The sequence below is a fragment of the Cupressus sempervirens genome, chromosome 11 (genome assembly GCF_028749045.1).
Source record: "Cupressus sempervirens isolate cs-2001-9-10 chromosome 11, ASM2874904v1, whole genome shotgun sequence".
Taxonomy (NCBI): domain Eukaryota; kingdom Viridiplantae; phylum Streptophyta; class Pinopsida; order Cupressales; family Cupressaceae; genus Cupressus; species Cupressus sempervirens.
This window is the reverse complement of record NC_143128.1, coordinates 753,043,017-753,065,912: the sequence shown is the minus strand read 5'-3', so window position 1 is coordinate 753,065,912 and position 22,896 is coordinate 753,043,017. Positions and strand designations below refer to the sequence as shown.

At 36.1% G+C, this 22,896-nt stretch overlaps 1 protein-coding gene across 6 annotated transcripts in view; it reads right to left on the bottom strand.

Moving 5' to 3' along the window:
* LOC149531785 (chaperone protein dnaJ 10-like) overlaps positions 1 to 22,896 on the bottom strand; it is a 269,087-nt gene that overhangs the window by 148,105 nt on the left and 98,086 nt on the right. For 5 of the 6 annotated variants that reach the window (XM_089809009.1, XM_089809011.1, XM_089809008.1 and 2 more), the window contains exons 5-7: positions 21,282 to 21,411; positions 1,442 to 1,600; positions 1,121 to 1,299 (exon numbers count right to left, since the gene is read on the bottom strand). In XM_089809009.1, the coding sequence (XP_089665135.1) occupies positions 1,121 to 1,299; positions 1,442 to 1,600; positions 21,282 to 21,411 (468 nt within the window). The remainder of the gene's footprint in view (positions 1 to 1,120; positions 1,300 to 1,441; positions 1,601 to 21,281; positions 21,412 to 22,896) is intronic. The other variant, XM_089809012.1, reaches the window with a different exon arrangement.

Below are 22,896 nucleotides of genomic sequence, written 5' to 3'. Positions count from 1 at the left end.
GTGATCACCTCAGGAAAGGGACATTACATTGAAAATCAAAACTATAACTAGCATGTCGGCTCCTAATGGCTCTTGACAGCTCCTAATTACTCCTAGCGGTCCCTAATTATTCCTGACAGCTCCTGATTACTCTTAATGACTAAATTCAAACAAACATATACAAAGACTAAAACTAAAATTTACATCTTTTGGATGATGAGGATTGCACATCCACCTGGATGCTCCTACATCAATACAGCCAATTAGTACATTGCTAGATGACCAATAATATCAAACATAACAATGGGCATTGTAAGTTGACACCAAACCATTAAGGGCATGTTCACTACATGCACAAATTCATCCTACACATAAGGCTCGTGTTGAGAATCTTGTTGGAAATAATAAAACTACACCATCCTCTTACACAACAGCAACAACCTTTTTTAAGATTTAGCTATAGAAGACACCAAACCTTTAAGGGCATGTTCACTACATGCACAACTTGATCCTATCCATAAGGCTCGTGTTGAGACTCTTGTTGAAAATACTATAACTACACCATCCTCTTCCACAACATCCACACACAGAAACAACCTTTTTTAAGATTAAGCTATAGAAGAACTTTATGATTTTTAATTTTTATTGATATTAAAACTTAAAGTTCATAATTATTGAAAAATTGGACTCATGTTTTCATTTATGAAGTGCATGGAACTCTAATTTCGATCTATATGTGAGGAAAACCAATAATATGTTCCATAAATTTAGCAATATGCATGTTTTTTTAGAATATTTGTAAAAATATATGAATTTTTAATATTTGATAAATTTGCCAATGTTTTTCTAAGTCGTGAGTTTTCAAAATTCTTGGGCTAGCCTAGAAATTGCCAAAGTTCAAGTTTTTAAAAATTTGGGTTGGCAAAAAATATTCCCATGTCTGGTTTCTTCAACTGAGGTTGAGACTTGAAACTATATGATTCATTTCTATACAGAAGCATCATGATGAGAATGAATATATCAATGTAGGAAATAATTAAATAGTTTTCTACTGAAGAAACATCTTTGTGTTATACATCATATAGTTAAATGACTAAATTGATTTTAAAAATCTGTAATTTGAATGAGTCATAAAACATACCATTTGACATACATGCAAGAGTGTAGCTTCAATGTCAGCAACATTAAGCTTCCATAGTGAGTTTATCATCAACTCTTTATTGCATTGTAAATATGTATCCATGTCACTCTCACTGTAGTTTCCTTCTGTCCTTGAATGTCTTTTCATGTTTTCTTGTAATTGTAGCAAAGCAAAAGCACCTATTGAAAAATATGAGAAAAAGTTGTAAGGAAAAAGTGGCTTCTGTTAATTGTATTTTTCTAAATGAAAATAAAAATTAAAATGGAAATTAAGATAGTATACTTCTAATATTAATTCAATAATGTAACCCACATATGTTACCTGTTGCTGCTGTAACTTGTGATTTTAAAAAATGCCCTTTGTTTCGGACCCATTCTGCTAAAAATGGTACACCCAAATACATGGCCTTCTTCCCCAGCTCCTTTGCTGCTTGTCTAACATATATATAGCCAATTGTGTGCAAAATATCGACTCCAAATGCTGTACAGAAACATAGGAGATGAAAACTAACAATGAAAAAATATCTTACAAAAAAACAAGAAAAATTTACTTTGATTTAACAAATGAAAGTTTAATGTGGTTCAATAAGCCTAAAGAATTTGAGTATATTTAGCCTAGACATAACAAGAAGCAAGGCCATGGGTACATGTATGAAGACAATTCATATGATATTTAACACAGAACAAAACCCAAGTTTCACATTGGAGTTCCCAAAAAATAATAAGATTAATAATGGAAAACATTCCATATTTTATCATATCTATGTTAATCTGGGATGATAATCAACATTGTCAGAAACAGAGAATTCCAAGGTTGTCAAATAGGGATCTTGGAGAGGAAAATTATAACCTAAGGACAAGTGACATTTAAACATCTTTTTCAGTATTTAGAATTTATTGTCAAGAGCTTTATTGCTTAAGTTCTTGATAAATCTATATTATTCTGACTTGACAGATGGTGAGGGAAGTGACTCTAGCTAATGAACTTTTACTTTTAGCGACTACTTTAGTTGGATGGCATGCAAAGTAAACCATCCTTCTCAGCAATCTTGCAGAGGAAGCCAGTGTAAACATAATTAATGTAATGAGGCATCTGAAAATACTTGGGAAGGGAAATTCTTATATGGTGGGGATATACGTAATATGTATACTCAAAAGTCAAAATGTATGTTACTTCAACAAATTTTGGGTGTGAAAAAAAATATGTTGGACACTTCCCAAGATTAAAATTAGCATCTTTAAGTATAATCTGTTCTCCCTTAAATGCATCATTGCGTTGCATGCCTCATCAGATTTTTGTAAAAATATGCACTTTCATTATTCTAAAATCATAAACACATGAATATCTTACTTCCTTAATGCATGCATTATTAATTTATTCATGATGAGAAGTTAATTAGGCTGGTGCATTAATTTGGAATGCATGGTGTACATGGTGTTGCACTCATATGGAAACTCAATGTTTGTATGTACATTTTGTCAAGTCTATCATCAATTAATTTCATTTGAGGTAACTAAAGTTGATTGTTATCTTCTGAATTATTTTGCAAGGTCATCATGTCATGATCTTTTCTTTAACCTAATAATGGTTCCTTCCCCCTAACACATCGGAGACTGGCTTGGTTCATCCCAGGTTTGGATTCAGTTTGGTATGCAGCAAGTCTGGTCAGGGTTCATAATTTTCCCTATAGGTTCATCCCAGATGAACCTATAATGTTCCTGATGTCTTGACTAGAGGAGGAAACTGTAGGTGGAGGTCCAGGAAATGTTTGTAGGTGTAGATCCAAGGAATGTCCAGGTGTAGGTCTAGGAAATGACCGTAGGTGTAGGTTCAGGAGATGCCCATAGGTGTAGGTCCAGGAAATGAAGATTGAGTTGCCCAAAACAGATATGCACTATTAACTAGATGCCCAATATAAACAAGATATTCACCAAGGAAAAGGAATGTATGCAAATTGTTGCCGAACATAGAATTTATATTAGCAGACAAAGATGGCGCTCCAGATGTGCCAAATCCGAAGCAAAGTACTATAGAGAACAGAATATGGTGAGGATTGGATCCCACCAAAACCGGAATAGCCAAATAGGAAAAATCTTTCACTTCTAAAATGGCGAACAACACTGAACTCCAATAGGAATTTGTAGTACAATAAAATAATCCAAAATCGCATACCAACAACTAAACCTAACAAACATACATACCCCATCGGAGGAAAACTCCCGAGGGAGTAAGAACATGCCAACACATGACACAACAAACACCTACGCCTACGGAAAATAAAAGATGGGACTGAGATATACATAAATCAATTGGGACCCAAATAAAAGTTTTTATTTTATTTTTATTTATTAGAAGGGAATAGTACAATTCAGTTGCCCAAAATAGATGTGCACTATTAACTGGATGCCCTATATAAACAAGATATTCACCAACAGAGATCTTCAACAAGAAAAAAGAAATGTATACAAATTGTTGCTGAACATAGAATTTATATTAGCTGACAAAGGGCATTCCAGATATGCCAGATCTGAAGCAAAGTAATAGATAGAACGGAATAGGGTGAGGATTGAATCCCATCGAAATTGGAGTAGCCAAGTAGGGAAAATCTTTCATTTCTAAAATGGCAAACAACACTGAACTCCAATAGGAATTCACAGTACAATAAAATAATCCAAAATCCCATACCTACAACAACTAAACCTAACGGACATATATACCCCATCGGGAGAACACTCCCGAGGGGGAAACAACATGCTGACACATGATGTAATGACCCGTACCTACAACTCCCCTAAAAATCAATATATTGCCACTGGAATGCTTGTACGAATGTCAAATTGAGTGTACAGACAAGGCTAAAGGCTGTACAGTACAAGTCATACAGAATGTTACGGGACATCAAAAGTGTTGTACAATGGGAAAGAGATGATGTATGGCTAGAAATCTGGCCATACAGAGGTATAAGGGGGCCGTACGGTGAAGAGAGAATGGTTAGCAGAGTAGTTGTACTGTAGGGACTATGGGGCCCATACAGTGAGCATGTGGAGGTCGAACAATTGAGTATATGGAGGTTGTACAGCTGGTTGGGAGGAGGTACGACTTAGCTTGGAGGCTATATGATGAGTAATGTAGTTGTGCATAGTGTTATGAGAAACGGAGGCAGTATGGAAAAGAATGATTTCAGGTCTGCACTTTAAACTATTAATTTTGAATTCATCAAACAATGCCAAACAAGAATAGAGATTTGAACATAGACAACATTCAATTAATAATTACCAAAAGATGGTGCTCCGGCTTGCCAAATCTGAGCAAAGCATTACAAGCGACAAAATAGGGTGAGGGTTGAATCCAACCGAAACCGAACAAACCAAATAGGGAAGGTCTTTCACTTCCGAAATGGCGAACGACAGAGAACTCCAATAGGAATTCGCAGTACAAAGAATTCATGCAAATTGCGTACCTAACAACTATCTAAATGTCGTGCTTAAATACTCGTCGGGGAAAACTTTCCGAGGGTGTACAAGGATAGCCGACGACAACAAAAATAAAAATAGGTTCGAGATATATTAAATCAACCAGCCTATTTACAATAGCTTAATTAAAATTTATTTTATAATAAGAACATTACAGTCCTCCCATCCCAAATTTTGCTTGTCCTCAAGCAAATGCAATGTCGGATGTTGTAGAATGTCCTCACCTTCCCACATCGTGTCATCCAATGGCAAGTGTTTCTAACATACCAAATATTCCTTCATCGTGCAGTTTCGCAAGATCTTCTCACGTACTTCGATGATCTCGGCTAGTTCCAGTACAAGCTTTCCTTCTTCATTGAGTTGTGGAAGGTCTACCACTACCGTGATGTTCTGTCCCATAGCTTTCTTAAGGCAAGAGACATGAAAAACGTTATGAATACGACTCCCCTCTGGAAGTTCCAACTCATAGGCAACTTCACCGATGCGGCGAGCTACCCAATAAGGACCATAAATCGTAGCTTCAATTTTTCTTTCCCTTTTTCCTTCAATGAGGATTGCTAGTATGGTTGAAGTCTGAGATAGACCAAGTCTTCTACTTCAAAAGTTCTCTCGATTCAATGTCTGTCAACGTAGATTTTTGTTGATTCTGTGTGCATTGTAAGTTTTCCTTCAAGCATCTCAATATGTCCTGTCCCTCCTGAAGCCAATCCCTCGCTCTTGGTGTGCGACTGTCACCCAGAACTATGTCAATGAAGGAAAGGGGTTCATACCCGTATAGTGCTTTGAACGGTGTCATCCCGATGTACATGTGGTAAGTGGTTTTGTAACAATATTCCCCTAGGTGCATCCAGTTGACCCATGTTTGTTGTGCCGAAACGTAATTCTGAAGGTAACCTTCAAGCCACTTGTTTACAATCTCCATCTGTTCGTCTGTCTAGGGGTGATAACTAGTGCTTGGAGACAATTCTGTTCCTACCAGTCGAAACAATTTTGTCCAGAAGATACTAATAAATCATCCATCTCGATCACTGACGAAAAACTTCTCTAAAAATAGATCGGCTACCTGTACGGCCTAAAATTCTAAGGAGATGGCAACGAAATGTGTGTACTTCGACAATTTGTCAACCACTATGTAAATACAATCCTTTCCATTTACCTTGGGAAGTCCAATAATGAAATCCATCGAGATACTTTCCCGCTTTTGTTCTGGAATGGGCAGAGGTTGCAGTAATCCGATAGGTAGAATATGTTCGGATTTGTTCTGTTGGCAGACCACACACTCTCTTACATACTGCAATACCTATCCTTTAAGTCCTTTTCATGAAAACCTCTCCCTAAGACGTCTGTACGTTTTGAGGAAACTCGAGTGTCCTGCCAAGGATGAGTCGTGTACCTCCTTCAAGATTTTCTGCTTCAATTTGGATTCTGGGACAAAAAATATCTGATTCTTGTAGTAAATGATGTCATCCACTACATTGTACCGATCATCTTGGGTGTTGCCATCCATTAACTCACAAGCAAATGTGTTTTTGGAATATTCTACCAACAAATGTGCTTTCTAGTCAATTGAAATCTGGGTCACTAAGCAAATAGCGAGTTTCCTGGACAAAGCATCTGCAACCACATTATTCTTTTCTTTCACATATTCAATGTCAAAATCAAAAGACTGAACCTTGCTTACCCACTTTTGTTGCCTCTCATTCAAGTCCCCTTCAAAAAACATCTCAGACTATTGTGATCCATATGAACCACAAACTTGGCACCAACTAGATACTGTCGGAACTTGGCTAGTGCATGTACAATGGCCAACATCTCTTTGTCATAAATGGAATATAAGCGTTCTGTTTGCGTAAGCTTCCTGCTCTCATAGACAATGGGTTGTCTATCTTGCATCAATACTGCACCAATGCCTTCTTTGAATGCGTCGCACTCCAAAATGAAAGCTCGAGTAAAATCAGGCAATGCAAGTACGAGACAAGTGCTCATTGCTTCTTTTAGCTTATCAAAAGTGAGTTGTGCTTTTTCATTCCACTGAAAGGAACCCTTTCTTGTCAGATTTGTTAATGGGGCACTGATGTTACATTCGGTTTCCCGAGTCTAAATTAACATCTAACATACTCAAAAACATACAATTATTACTTCGTTTCATAGGAAGACAGTTATATCATTCATGTTCATGTGAATAGGATTTATTGTTAAAAATTAGATAGAGAAAATTTCTTAACTAAAAACTTGAATTACCATCAAATGAAATTACTATAGAAATTGAAAACCACATACCTGGGAAAACTAAGATCGAATCAAACTAGGGATGCTTCTGCAACCACCTGGGTTAGTCCACAAATACACTATAACAATTTCACATGACAACTATCATCTAAAACCGCTATCTTAAAATCAAATGATAATTTCAATTAAATACCACTATATTTTAAATTAGGACATAACATACCACTGTATCAATTAGGGCATCATTTACCATCGATTCATTTAGGGCTTCTGGTACCGCTATATCACTTAGGGCTTCCATTACCACAAATTTAATTAGGGTTTTCAATACCGCTGATTCAAATAGGGCTTCCAATACCACGGGTTCAATTTAGGGCTTCTCATACCACTGTATCAATGAGGGTTCCAGTCATCTCTCAATCAATTAGGGCTTCAGATTCCTTTCCTTTCGATTAATTAACTGTGACTAACTCAAGATTAGAACATATACTTATATTCAATATTCATATAAATGAAAAACAATCCATAAAATCTATCTCTTGCATCTAGGTGAAATGATGAAATAACTCAATTATTCTTACCTTCTTGCATATTAATCATAAAAGTGATAATACCTGTTTCTGGCAACCAATTGAATGTATGACTCATCTTTATCCGATGCACATCCAATAACTTATGGAGAGGTGTAACATTGTCAGGGGCTTAACCACCCAACCTTGGACCAAATCTTATCCCCACACGATCTCTAACGAGAAAGGCCCTCCCTACCCGGAATAGATAGGGATTATCTTGCCATCCACTAGGCATCCTGATATTTAACACATCATATGATTTGAGAGCAAGAGATTACAACAACAGGGTCAAGCATGAGCTATTAATAGTTCATTATTCAAATTTGATTTCTTGATTTTGGTTTGCAGGTTAAATCTACACCTCTTCACCTTTATTTGGCCTCTTTGCTAGGTGAATTCCTTTGTGTTCCTCATGATTTTGATTTGGTTACACACCTCTTCATCATTACTATGGCTTCATTGCCAGGTGATTTCCTCGGTGTCAATATATTCTAATCTCATGCCTGGTAATATGTTAAAGCTTTGCAAACTTATGGATTCATTCCAATAATCATGATTACCTCAATTTCAATGAGTTGTTTAATTGGTGTGAACTCAGGAATCATTTTATTAATTGAAAATCATAAACACTTCACATTTCAGCAAATAGCTTAATGGATTGTCTCTATAAATTCGGTCTTAACCAACTGAGGAGAACATGTCGAATCAGATTGAGAAAGTAGATATAAATAATGGATGGAAAATATATATGTATAAATATTGTTTAATACTCCTCAATTGAAACCCTATCCTTTAAATCCAGAATTGAGTATTCTCGTGAATAATCAAGTGTAAAACAAGAACAAGACATTGGAAAATCTAAAGCAGGCAGTCATATAACTTCAGCAACCAATGCAATTTATCAATCATAAGATCTACATCATTGCTTGCTATTATTTAACTTAACAACAATATCTGAATTATTGTTTGCAATTATTGTATATAACAATAGTATATGGATCATTTCTCTATAGTTCTAAGAACAAAGCAATCATTTCATCTTGAATCATCAAAACCTTAAATCGGTAAAGCGAACCACAAAATGAAACCCCAAAATTCAAGTATTCTCATGGATATTCAAATTTAAATCAAAGAACAAGATATCAGATTGTTATAAAACTGACTATTGCTTGGAGTTATGTATCCGTCTACACTTCTTATTCATTTCTCTGCTCAGAATATTCGACAACATCAAGATATTAATGGTAAAAAAATTTCACAAAGTGTTGATAATATTCAGAAAGAAAAAGAATGGGAGCTGGCTGAGAACAAGGAATCACGTGACCTGTTTTCAAGCTCAGGTTTCTCCTTCTACCGGCCAGTATTATTAAATTCTGTAGTATATTGCCCTTCTTTCGAATTTCTATCTCTATTGGACTTAGAGGAACTCAGAGGAAAATGAACCAGATTACAGAGCTAGAAAGGATTTATTCTAAAAACGTTATTCTTATGGCTCGGTAACAAACATAGCAGATTTTGGGAGGAGAGTAGTGAAAACGCAAGGAAGAAGGGAGATAATAAATTTTGAAAAGAAAAAAACGTAATCAAGAAGAATAGCCGGGTGAAAGAAATATATAACCCATGACTCCTCTCACGGCTTCCGTATAAGGAACGAATCGTGACTTCTTGGCTCCCATCGGTTTCAAAGATAAAAAGCCTTTCAAATACATCATAAATTCAAATTTAAAGATAAGAAAATAAAAAGGTCTTAAAAGACTCTTTGACTTCCGCCGTTTCAAGATTATAAACCATTCGATTTCCAAATGTTTTAAAACAAAGAAAGTTTAAATGGTTTGAAGATAAAGTTGGAAGATTAAAAGACAATTGGAATTGCCAAATATTAAATTGATTTCCATGCCAAGTGTTAATCGGTTAAAAGCATGAATATTAAGATGGAAAAATAAAGTTGGAAGATTATAATTTGAATATTATAATTCAAATGTTATTATATTTTGAATATTAAAACATCACTTTATTAAATTATTAAATTATAATGGTACCAAATCATTTTTTTATTCTATAAGCGCGTATATAAATAATTATCAAAATAGTATGATGAAAGATAAATTAAAATCCTTTGAGATATGTTTTATATTTTAACTCAATTATTTTATTTAAATTAATTATTAAATAACTCATGTGGGCCCCGCAAATGTATTTTGTTCCTAGTCGCTAGGTCCTCTACCCATCTGTCCAGTGATGGTGATGCTCTGCCTAATTCTTTTCTAACAATGCTTCCACCCCTTCGACATGCTTCCTACAAGGAATTTCTCCATAGTTAAATTATAAATTATTTAATCATAAATAATCATAACAGTTAACCTTCATCTCAATTCCATGAATTCATGATTAATGATCAACTAACATGTCATCTTCACTTGAAATCATAATTAGTAACTATCTTACCATTTCATCAGATTATAACAAATTAAATTGCCAACTAACTTCATGCGAACCTCAATGGCTATATTTCAAGCTAGGTCAAAAATTGGGATGTAACAGCTGAGCTGAGAGAATCCTTTTACAAACCTCCAGTAATAACTGCACAATCCAAAAAATCCTCGCAACTCCATGAGTGATTTCGGGGGAGGCCAACCAAGGATAGCTTGAATCTTCTCTTAGTGAACTTGAACTCCATATTTACTGACAACATGCCCCAAGTACAATATTTCCATCATACCAAATTCACACTTGGATCGCTTGGCGAACATGGATTGATTCTTCATGATCCGTAGAACTTCGTCCAAATGCTTCAGGTGCTCTTCCCATGTCCTACTATAAATAAGAACATCATCAAAAAATACTAGTAAGTACTTACGCAATTGTTTGTTGAAGATGCGATTCATGCATGATTGGAATGTAGTAGGTGCATTTGTTAATCCAAACGGCATAACCAGGAACTCATAATACCCGTAGTGACAACGAAAGGCCGTTTTTTCCACGTCTTCCTCATGCGGATCTAATGGTATCTGGAACAAAGATCTACTTTCAAAAAATAGACTATGCCATGCAATTCATCCAACAACTCATCTATCCTTGGATTGGGGTATCTATTCTTTATTGTCTTTTTGTTCAACGCATGGTAGTCCACACACATGCGTAGCGTCCCGTCCTTTTTGACCAATACCACTGATGACGTGAAGGAGCTAGAACTGGGACGAATCCATCCTTTCTCCAATAGTTCCTGAATAGTCTTTTTGATCTCATCTTTGAATTTCTTGGGATGGCGGTAGGGTGTGGTTATGAACGGCTTGGCTCCAGCTTCCAACTCGATAGTATGTTCAAAGCCTCGATGAGGCGGCAGGCCAGGACGAATGTCAATAAAAACTTTATCATGTTCACTCAAAATATTCTACAGATCATCATCCTGGGGAGGTGTCTACTGCCCTTTTATAGGTTCCACGGAGACAAAACAATGTGCAGCCCAAGCAACGTCATCACGCCAAAAAATTGCCTCCATCCGATGAGCAAAAACCTCCTTCGGACCTTCATTTGTCATTCCGCGGAGAACAACCTTCTTTTCATCGACAATAAAAGTGAAGTCCATCCGTTTGAAGCTCTGAGTGTATTCATCAAGTGTCTCCATCCACTGTATGCCTAGAATAACCTTCATATCATCAAAGTCTACTATGAAGAAATCTTCAGTCACCGTGTGATTCACCATTGTGCTACTTAGCTGAGGAACAAGGTGTGTGCAGGGTAGTATAGTCCCTCCGGCAACCTTGACCTAAAATTTTCCGTGCATCTCCGTAGGTAGACCTCTTCGTTTCACTAGAGAGGAGTTTATGAAGTTTAGAGTGGCTCCGCTATCGAGCATTACCATAACCCTTTGTCCTTGAAGGGTTCCCGTACATGAAAAACCGTGCACCTCAAACTATTGGCTAGGGCGATAGTTCCTCCACGCCGTACCAATGCTGCAATTCTTTCCGTATAGTTTAAACTAGCCATGTTGGTGTCGTCGTGGTGTTGGTTATCTTCAGAGGGTATTTCTTCCAATTCATCCTCATCATTAGACACGACCTCAATGTAGTCAATCTTTCCTTTTCCAAGGCATCTGTGCCCAAGTTCCCATGGTCCTTTGTAGTTAAAACATAGTTTCTTCCTTTGGAGCTCCTATCTGGTAGCTTCATCCACATACGGCTTCGTCGGTGGAGGTTTGTCATCTTTGTCCCTTGGAAACACCAATGGTTTGGAATGTGAGTAACTTCGTGAGGATGACGCTATTGATGATGCCATACGCTTTGCCTTCTTAATAGCCTCCGACAGGGTGGCAGGATTGAACCCTTTTACCCAACCTTTTAGTGGTTTTGTCAGTCCGTACATGAAGAGGACTATTTGTCTTCTTTCAAAAATGTCTGAGACCAAAACAGAGAGTTTTTGAACTTTTGAGTACTGGTCAATCGACCCAGTTTGCCTCAATTGAGCAAATCTTTGAAATTGAGTTCTGGATCTTTATTGTCAAATCGGTCTATCAATCTCCCAGTGAATTCCGCATAGGTATTTATTTGATCATGCCCCAGTGTGATGGTGTTGTGATGTCACCATTCATGCGCAACTCCCTCTAAGTGTAAGGCCACAAATTTAATTACTTCTTCTAGCATGGGATTAAGCTAGAAGTATCTGCCTTCATTACCCAAATTTGGGCAGGTATGGATCCAGATCTGTCAAATGGTAACAGATTTAGTTTACTCAACTTCCTCCTGAGATCATCATTAAAATATCCTCTGTTTCCACCTCTCGAATATTTCATTCTCAAATCTGCATAATTATTTTAGGATATTTCTTCCTCAAAATTGGCATTCTTCCAGTCTTCTCTCAGCTATGCTTACATTTCTTCAAAAGTCGGTTGCTTCCCTCCGGGTGATGTCTCTATCTGTGGGGAAAAAGACGGCATGGAAGGTCGAGAATGTGTTAGATGAGGGTTTATTTTACCCGAGACTGACTCCGCACTTTGACCATTTTGTTCTCTGGATATTTTATTATCTGTCAACTTCTTGAGAGTCTCTTCCATGAGTTGTTGATAATCATTGATCCATGCCTGATTCCTAGCAAGTTCTCTTAGTAGTGCCATGAGTTCGGTAGCTGTGGGTTCTGGTTCGGCAACCATTCTATCAACGGAATGGGTTCTTCTTCTCTTCTGGCTATAAACTCTCATTCACTGTCCACAAGCTAGTAGGATCAAAGCTCTGATACCACTATAATGATCTGTACCTACAACTCCCCTAAAAATCAATATATTGCCACTACAATGCTTGTACGGATGTCAAATGGAGTTTACGGACAAGGCTGAAGGTCGTACGGTGCAGGTCGTACAGTATGTTATGGGACACCAAAAGTCTCGTACGATATGAGAGAGATGATGTATGGCTAGCAGTCTGGCTGTACAGAGGTATAAGGGGGTCGTAAGGTGAAGAGAGAATAGTTAGCAAAGTAGTCATAGGGGTAGGGACTATGGGGTTCGTACGGTGAGCATGTGGAGGTTGTATGGTTGGGTATATGGAGGTCGTACGGTTAGTTGGGAGGAGGTACAACTTATCTTGGAGGCCATATGGTGAGTAATGTAGTTGCGCAAAGTGTTGTGAGAAATGGAGGGGGTACGGAAAAGAATGATTTCAAGTCTGCAATTTAAACTATTAATTTTGAATTCATCAGACAATACCAAACAAGAATAGAGATTCGAACACAAACAATATTCAATTAATAATTGCCAATGGATGGTGCTCCGACTTGCCAGATCCGAGCAAAGCGTTACAGGCGACGGAATAGGATGATGGTCGAATCCCACTGAAACCGGAGAAACCAAATAGGGAAGGTCTTTCACTTCCGAAATGGCGAACGGCAAAGAACTCCAACAAGAATTCACAGTACAAAGAAATAATCCAAATTGCATACCTAACAACTACCTATATGTCGTGCTTAAATACCCGTCGAGGAAAACTTCCCGAGGTATACAAAGATAGCCGACGGCGACACAAACTACAGAAACAAAAATAAAAATGGGTTTGAGATATATTAAATCAATTGGCCCAATTACAATAGCTTAATTAAAATTTATTTTATAACAACAACATTACACATGACACGGAAAATAGCTATGCCTATGGAAAATTAAAGATGGGCCAGAGATATACATAAATCAATCGAGACCCCAAATAAAAAAAGTTATTTTATTTTTATTTTAAAATAGAAATATTACAATCCTCCCATCCCTAAAATTGCTTTCCCTGACGCAAGTGCAACTCCGTTTCTTGAAAGCCTTCTACGATCAACTTCGCCTATTTGGAATTAGGCATGAACCTTATCGCTGTAGTAAATGATATCATTTATCACCTTGTATCTTTCATCCTGTATATAGCCATCCATCAACTGACATGCAAAAATATTTTTAGAGTATTTGACCAACAAATAAGCCCGCCAGTCATTCAAGGAATAGAGTATAGTGTACACTATCACATTTTTACTTGCCTCTATGGTGTAAGTTAGATTCCAAAATCATATTTTGTTTGAAAATCGCCTTTATCTTGATTGTTACTTCCATAGGACCTTTATTTGACATTCCTCTTAGTAGCACCTTCTTATAATCTATCTCAAATAAAAAATCCATCCTCTTTAAGCTTTGGGTATACTGATCAAGGGTCTCCATTCACTGGATGCCCAAAATTATATCCGTGTCATCTTAATCTATGATGAAGTCATCCATCAGGGTATAGTTTCCCATGGTAATGGTAAGTTGTGGACTCATGTGTGGAGGGTAACAATGTTCCTCCCACAACCCTAACCTCAAATCCTCCATGTTCTACTGTATGCAAGGCCTTATTAGCAACCAATGATGAATTGATGAAATTAAGTGTGGCACCACTATCAATCATGATTGTGACTCGTTTTCCCTAAAGGGAGCCACGAACCCTGAAGATACTACTTCAAACCGTTGTACTGAGGGTAGTAATGGAACCCCCTTTTTAAACAAGTGCATTTATTCTCTCTACTCGGTTAGTTTCTTCACCAGGTATTATGGATACTTTACCTTCCTTATTATCAGGAAACATTAAAATGTAATGAATCTTCCCCTTCCCAAGACAGTAGTGACCCGATCCCCACGACTCCTTGTAAGTGAAACAAATCTTTCTCCTCTAGAGCTCTTGCCGAGAGTCTTCATCCAGTGAAAGCTTTTTCTGAGTTGGTTCCTTGTCTTTGTCTTCCTATGGGGGAGGTGTTGGAGTAGTATGTGGGTTTTGGAAGAAGATGCGGCCATGTCACACACCTTCTTAACAACTTCATTGAGAGTGCACGGGTTAAACCCTTTAATCTAGCTTCTTAAGGGTTCCCTTAGTCCATTCATGAATAACACAATCCGACGTCTCTCGAAGATGTCTATAACTAGTACTAACAGCCTTTAGAACTCTGTAATGTAATTTTCTACCGTACATGTTTGCCTTAGCTACACCAGATCTTTGAAGTTTAGATCAAGATTCTTCCTGTCAAAATATTCAATGAGTCTCTTAGTGAACCCAGTGTAAGAGGTCACTTGGTCATGATCGAGAGTGAACAATCTGTGGTGCCACCATTCCTATGCCACTCCCTCCAGATGGAGTACTGCGAAATTGATTTCTTCCTCTTCGAGCATCAAGTTGAGCTGAAAACAGGTGTCTACGTTTAGAACCCATGCCTATGCAGTGATTGCTCCATATCCATCAAATGGTGATAAATTCACTTTCCCAATCTTCCTCCTGCGGTCATCATTAAAATAACCACAATTTCTGACACAATATCTCATTCCTAGATCAAGATAGTCTTTGTAGGATATATCACCTTCCATATTCACGTTCCTCCAATCTTCTCAAAGTTCTTGCATTTCCATAGGAGGTGGGATCTTGTTCTTTGCATGGGGCTTCCATCCTTCAAGGGAAGATTGGTACTAAAGGTCATGAGCGAGAGGGTTGAGGGTTTTTCCTCCCTATAACAAAGTTTTTGCTATGCCCATTTTGTTCTCCGAATGCTTTTCCCTTGACCATTTTTTGTAATGTTTCCTACATAAGCCTTTGTGTTTCATTGATCTAAATTTGGTTTCTGTTGAGTTCTTGTAGAAGAATCATGAGTTCTGTCATAGGATTTTGTGGCTCCCCCATTCTATCAATGAAGAGATCTCGCTTTCTTCTTCAGCTATAAACTTGCATTCACTTCCATAGGCTAGCACAATCACTAGCTCTGATACCACTGTACTGTTCCTGACGTCTTCATTGGAGGAAGAGCCTGTAGGTGTATGTCCAAGAGATGTCCATAGGTGTAGGTGCAATAAATGTTCGTAGGTGTAGGTCTAGGAAATGACCATAGGCATAGATCCATTAAATGATCATATGTGTAGGTCCAGGAAATGAAGATTAAGTTGCCCAAAACAAATGCATACTCTTAATTGGATGCCCAATATAATCAGGATATTCACCAAGGAAAAGGAATCTATGCAAATTGTCGGCGAACATAGAATTTATATTTGCACACAAAGATGGCACTCCAAATGTACCATATTCGAAGAAAAGTAATACAAAGAATGGAATAGCGTGAAAGTTGAATCCCACCAAAACTACAATAGCCAAGAAGGGAAGATCTTTCACTTCCAAAATGGCGAACAACACTGAACTCCAACAGGAATTAGTAGTACGATAAAATAATCCAAAATTGCATATCTACAACAACTAAACCCAATGGACATATATACCCAGTCAGATGAACACTCCGAAGGGAGAAACAACATCCCAACACATAACATGGCAAACACCTACACCAATGGAAAATTAAAGATGGGCTTGAGATATACATAAATAAATCAGGACCCCAAGTAAAAGTTATTATTTTACTTTTATCCAATAACAGGAATATTGCAGAACCCAGGAGAACTAGCTAGGAATTTCAAGCATTTCTAAGCACTTTGCCAAGATTTTTACATGACAATGATTTTCAATGTTCAGCTCCAAAGGTAGGTCTGATGTTATTAGCACCGTTGTTGTTTCTGCGACAAACAAAGGAATGTAAATCTAGCAAAAAAAATCATAAAGATTGTGGTAACTTGTAAGTCCTCCAACAACACAAGCATAATCTAAAGAGTCCCCACTTCATGTTGCATTCGCAAACGAAAATGGCAAGGTTGTCTGTGTTCTAATTTCAGTAATAAGAGAGGCCGGTGTCTGTGTTTCATTGGTGGATATTGATTCTCCTGCCTCCATTTGTGTTTGGCTTTCGTCATCCATGTTTAGCTCTAGGACTGGACATGAATTATACTTTTATTTAGAATTAAAACTAGGACCACAATTATTGGAATGTAGTACTATACTTCATGATTTATATTTGTTTATTCACATTGACAAATTAATTATTAATATTATTATTAATAAATTAATTATTTAAATTAATATTAATAAATTATTAAACAATAAAATTCAATATTAATATTAATAAGTTAATTATAATTATATTATATGTACATTTAATAATAAATGTTAAATATTAATAAATTATATACATATGTATAATCATTTGTATGGACAAACCCCTCACCCCCTCCCAAAAAAAATGATAGACCTCATGAACTCAAAACTCAAACCTAACCCTAAACCCAATTGTGAAATAGACCAGCAACCTAGGATAAAAGAATTGAATTCTGTTATTAATTTGACTTCGATGCAATAGCCAATGTTTGAACTGTACATGGACCTAGTGAATTGTAGAAAAAGTACAAAACTGAGTATTACTTGGATTTTGCCATGAGGATTCCTTATAATAAAGAAGTCCAAAACCATACATTGTTTTGTACCCAGTTCAAACTGGTCTAGTTATGGGTTGGATTCTGAGCAACCCAAGTAATGCAATCAATTACACTGTTTTGCTGATGAAAGCTCAAAGAATTTCATCAAACAATTCACATGCAAGGGACGTATGACTGATATAGTATTTTAGCTGGCTTTAAATGACTCTTTCTTCAATTTGCATCAATGAGAATGTTGTGCTAGAAGACTCCAAATGGACTACGCAATGACCTAACATGAGTGTGCTACTAATTTTGACAATATTCAATGCATATATATGATCTAAGCATGAGAAATGAATACCTACAGCCAACTGGCATTTTTACAAACAGTTGGTATGCAAACTAACTAGCTGATAAATAATGATATTGAATTGCTTAAATGACACCAGCAACTATTATCTTCTTAATTGCAATGAAATTTCTAATACAATGCTCATGAAATATGGCCAAGACTTTGGCATTTACATGGATTACAAAATGATAATGCTGGTATAATGCACACTTACAGCTGAAACTTATAATGCCCTAAAAAACAATACTAACAAGGGAACCTGGTTGTAGATGGCTGTAATAATTTCCTTCAATGCTGCCCCTTCTACTTTGCTTTTTCGAACTATTTTTTAGGACTGCTTTTTCAGCCTGCTTTTTTCGATTCCGCTTTTTCGGACTGCTTTTTCGGCTTGCTTTTTCGGTTCCGCTTTTTTCGGACTGCTTTTTCCTATCTACTTTTTCAGACTGCTACCCTGTTGAATCTCAAGACCATATCTTTCAATGGCATCAAGATTTCCAACTTGAAGGGATTTCGTCCTTCAAACTATTGAGACATAATCTCCAGAGAATTTCCCAATTTCTTTCATATTTCCAAGCCTAGTAAAAAGAAGCTCTTCCCTTTCTTTTATAGTGTTCTCACAAGAGCTCAATCTTTCGTTTTCTCAATGTGGGATAAAACATCACTCCCTTTATGTAACTTATGTCTCCAATGTGTTATAAAATAAAGGGGACTCTTTTAATTTAAATATTTCCCACAAACTATAGTCTATGCATTAATAAAGTTAAATATTTAAATTTAACTTTATAAAATAGCTTTATCAATGTATAACAAATCTTATCAATGATAAACAAGTCTTCTTGCCGATTTTAAACAATTACCATCAACATACCGCTGCTACTGGATGCCCGACCATATCCAAGATGACTTACTATAAATAGTAAGTATGCCCAAAGTTGCCTCAAAACCCCTCAAAAAGACCTGCAACTGAAACTATCTAAGCCAAATGGCCTCTAAGCCCCTTTAATGTCCTGGTTAGCCTACGGGACTGTGGGGAAATAGGCTAACGACAACATTATGCTATGAATGCTAAAAAAAGGGGACATTACAGATCATAAAACTTTATGGGTGTGTACAGAAAGCATCCCCTCATAACAAGGACATCTCAAAAGTTATTTTCTCTCATTTTTCTGTGTGCTTTAAGGAAACCCATCATGCCCCAACACATGAAACTCTAACCCTGACTATACCCAAAAGGCTACAAGGAAAAACTAAAAAGCAAACGGAAACCACTAGTTCACATGATGATAGCACCCATCATTCTGACCAGTGTAAGAGGCTTCTTAAATGTATAATCATTTGAGCTTGGACTTTCAGCATAGAGAACGAAGAATTTTATTCATCTCACATGCTGTCCAAGTTCTGATTTTTTTGCATGTTTTAGAAAGTAAAGAAGTACAATCAAAGATAGCCTCTATCAAAATGAGTCAACCAATAATTGAATATTAAATTCAAGAAAGAAACAATCTAGAAGAACTAGGGAGGAGGAGAACATAAAAAGGAACACAACAAACTGCAAATAGATTATCTAATATTTTCCCCTGTTCGCAAAGCTCTTAAAACTCAAAAGAAAAACCCTTTCAACATGCACCAAAAGGAAACTAAAACACATGGCTAACTATATGAATGACTATTCAAAATTTTTAGGAGAATTATGGTTGCTTGAGGCATCTTTGAGGTTCCACATAGAAGCTCCCAAGCAAACAACAGATTTGATCTACCTTGTCTAGACAAGAACAACCTTCTTTCTCATCAACTCCAGCATTTTTTTGGAAATTCTGCCCATTTTTTGTAATGTCCCCATCTTTTAGACCCTCATTGGAGTTTTTAGTTTTTCATTCTACGAAGGCTAAGTGGAGAAATAAGGAGAAATTGAAATGAATAAATAAATAAATCTAAAGGTGATTTTATATTTAATTAATTTAATTTTTTAGAAGCACAACTAATTATTTACTGGGAAGGGGGAAGCTTCTAGAGAGTGCATTTTCTAGAAGTACAACTAATTATTGCATTGGAAATGGGGAAGCTTCTAGAGAGTGCAATTAAATAACATTTTATTTCTTTCTATAAGGGTGAGGGAAAAGAATAATAGAGGTGAAAGCTTCATTGCTAGGCATCCGATTATTGTCAATTGCATTTGATATAAACCTGAAAGAAGAAAATAAGGGTTTCTGATTTCAGTGAGCCATTGGAGAGCGTCAATCCTTCAGTGTTGCAACCATTTGAGGTGGTGAAATATCCACCGAATTTGGCATTCAGGAAAGCTTCATTCTGGAGTTCTATTTGTGCTTAAATTGAAGAATACATTTATTGTTGGATATTATAGTGTCGTGAACAGTGCTGTAAACAGTACCCGCGCTACAAAACTTGGCTTGATTATGATTGCAATTTCATCTCCTTCATTAGGCGATTTGCATATCAAGTTCTACAATCAATTTGCATCATTTAAATTGGTCATTTGGCATTGTAAAGGTGGCTGTCATAAGCAACTGTAAATGCACATTTTATTTCAGATTTATAATGTCATTTCTACTCAGTTTTTTGGAGTTGCAAAGCCAAGAGCCTTGGATATTATGTTAAGCATTGAATTAGAAAATATCTCACTAAAGAAGTGATAAGTTGCAGGTCTATATATTTGATGTAATATGCATATTTAGATCTTCCATGATTGACATACTAGTATGCATGCCTAGAGTTTGACAAAATACCAATTGGCTGTAAGTGCGCATTTTTCATTTAAAATTCATCTTTATGCATTTGAAAAGCCAAAAGAGAATTGCATATGCACTTAGTTCTTTTCTTAGATATAGTAGTAATCAATTACACGCTTTTAGATTCCCTTTAACATCATTTCAAGCAATCATAATCAGTCTGAAACTCAGAAACAGCAAGCATAGAGATCATATTGGAAGTGTTTGACAATTTTCCTTGACTTACAAATCAACAAGTTGAGGTTTGAATTGACAAGAGATATTACAGTGGTATCAAAGCTTGCTTGCAAAGTGTTTGACAAAATGTCAAAGAACTGAATTAGAGAAGAATTTGGTGTTTGACAAAGTTTTAACCAATTGGGGTTATTACATTTTTCAAGCTTCAAGATAATTAATGGCAATCAAAATCAACATTCTCCAAGACAATATCTTGCAATAAAAAAAATAAGTACATATATGCTGGTATTACATGGCATTCCCAGTAAGAGTGGATGTGTACTTCTCCACATGCCAATTGTGTTTTCCTCTTCACTAGGGCTCTTTATTACTGATCACAAACTTCCTACGCTTTGAAATTTATTTTCTTTGTGACAACTGCACATTGTAATTCCTGTCGTATTCATTCACATAATCAATCCTGTTTTAAGGGGTATTTTTCCACTACCAACTTTAATTGCCAATAACACGTCCTTTTCCAAATTTCTAGGAAAACCAAGCAACCTCTTTGATATGGAAATGAGGTCCATTGTTACATTAAAAACTATAATATTTAGCACATCACAAAGCAAAATTTATTAGAGAAACATGATATGTTTGGGTCTAATTAATTCCTTAATGGGTTTCAAATGAATGCAACTAAATGCTCACTGGACTCCCAATCCATAAATTCACCTTCACACACCACAAAGTAAATCGTTCAAAAGAAACCTTTCCCTAACTTTTAAACATACAAAATGATAATCTACAACTTGATTAAAAAAAGTGACTAGTGCTGAGTATGACCCAATTACCTGCTTTGGAAAGTCGCTGAGCTTCACATTTAGCACGATAAATAAAACCCTCCTTATCACCTTTTAGGTACTGTCTAAGAAAGCCCTTCAATATACGAGCAAGTTTTTCTTCTCTTTCCTTTTGAACAACCTGTAATAGGAAAATAAATTCACTTTCTGACAACATTCACAACTTCTATTTCATATATTATCCTTTAAATTGGTGATCTCAACTTCAAATGTATGGAAAAAATTTTGAAAACATGCCATCGAAGTAGGATTACAGTATACCTGAACTGAGTGTTTGATTGTACCTTTTACTCTTTGAAGACAAATTCTATCATGCATTTTCTATCATTACATGTTTTTTGTCTTAGAGTTGTAGCTACTTTTATCTATCAACCTTATCTTGAGGTTATATTTCAAATTTCGGATTGAATTCATCTAATCCATATTCATGAGTCCTGAGAAAACTTGTTCTATACATGACACTTTGAATGTTTGGAAATTCAGATAACATTCATAAGTATTGTTCTTTAATTCATGATAAAATTTCATGGACATTATTTATTAGGATATTGTTTGATAATTTTCCCCTTATGTGTCCAAACATAATATAGTTACCAATTTTGTTTTTCACCTTCCTAAAATCCTTGATTTTCAAGTGGTTTTCTGCAGAAGAGTGTCTTTACTTGCTTTTAGCTACACACATCGGACAATTTTCACTTAATATATAAATTTTATATTAGACAATGTACGTTTCGACTAATGTTGTAATGTCCCCAACCAGATTTTAATATAAATATTTTTGATCTGATATAAACCAGCAAACTCAAATATATGATATATTATTCACCCCCAAACTTCTTAATAAATCTGCAAGCATGGCCACAGTGGATTTTCCACATCTATCTTGGAAAAATCAACCAAATCTTGCACAAAAGTCATAGAATCTTACCACAATGCTAGGACTAATATATATTGAAAAACTATACCAAAAAGTGGCAGAAATGGAATTGAATGTACAGCCAAACATGAAAATACAAATATGGAGATTTTCCTTTCTTGCTATAGACTCTTTCTTGCCAAAATCCACAAGAAAAACACTTCAAAAACTATGATAAAGCACACAGAAATATTGGAATAACCAATTTATTTTGGAATCTTTTCTCCTCTAAGCCAACAAAAATATTGGAATGAGCACTTTGTGTACAGAACTATATTAACTAAATGTGAGACATGAAAAATATGTTAGAAGGGATTTATTGGTTATGATTTGTGTTACCAGCTACTTAGTCTCAAGTGTTGTTTAGGATCCTGGTCCTATCTGGGCACCAATTGTATACTGTACGTGCCCTACTTTGCCCAAGGTACTGCCTGGCATACTCAAATGTACCTACAGCCTAGGATGCCCAAAAAGTGGTTTTTAAACAAAAACATATATACTTTTTGATTCATTCATGCCTAAGTAGACGAGCATCAGCAATAAAGAAAGAAATTCAGTGTTTCATATTTACACTCTGCAATCTATGGGGACGAAAAACTATCTCAATTGGAATCGGAACTTTTTAGAAATCAAGAACTACAATATATCTGTTGATCACTGATTTTTCTTTATTATTCCTAAATTTTACTA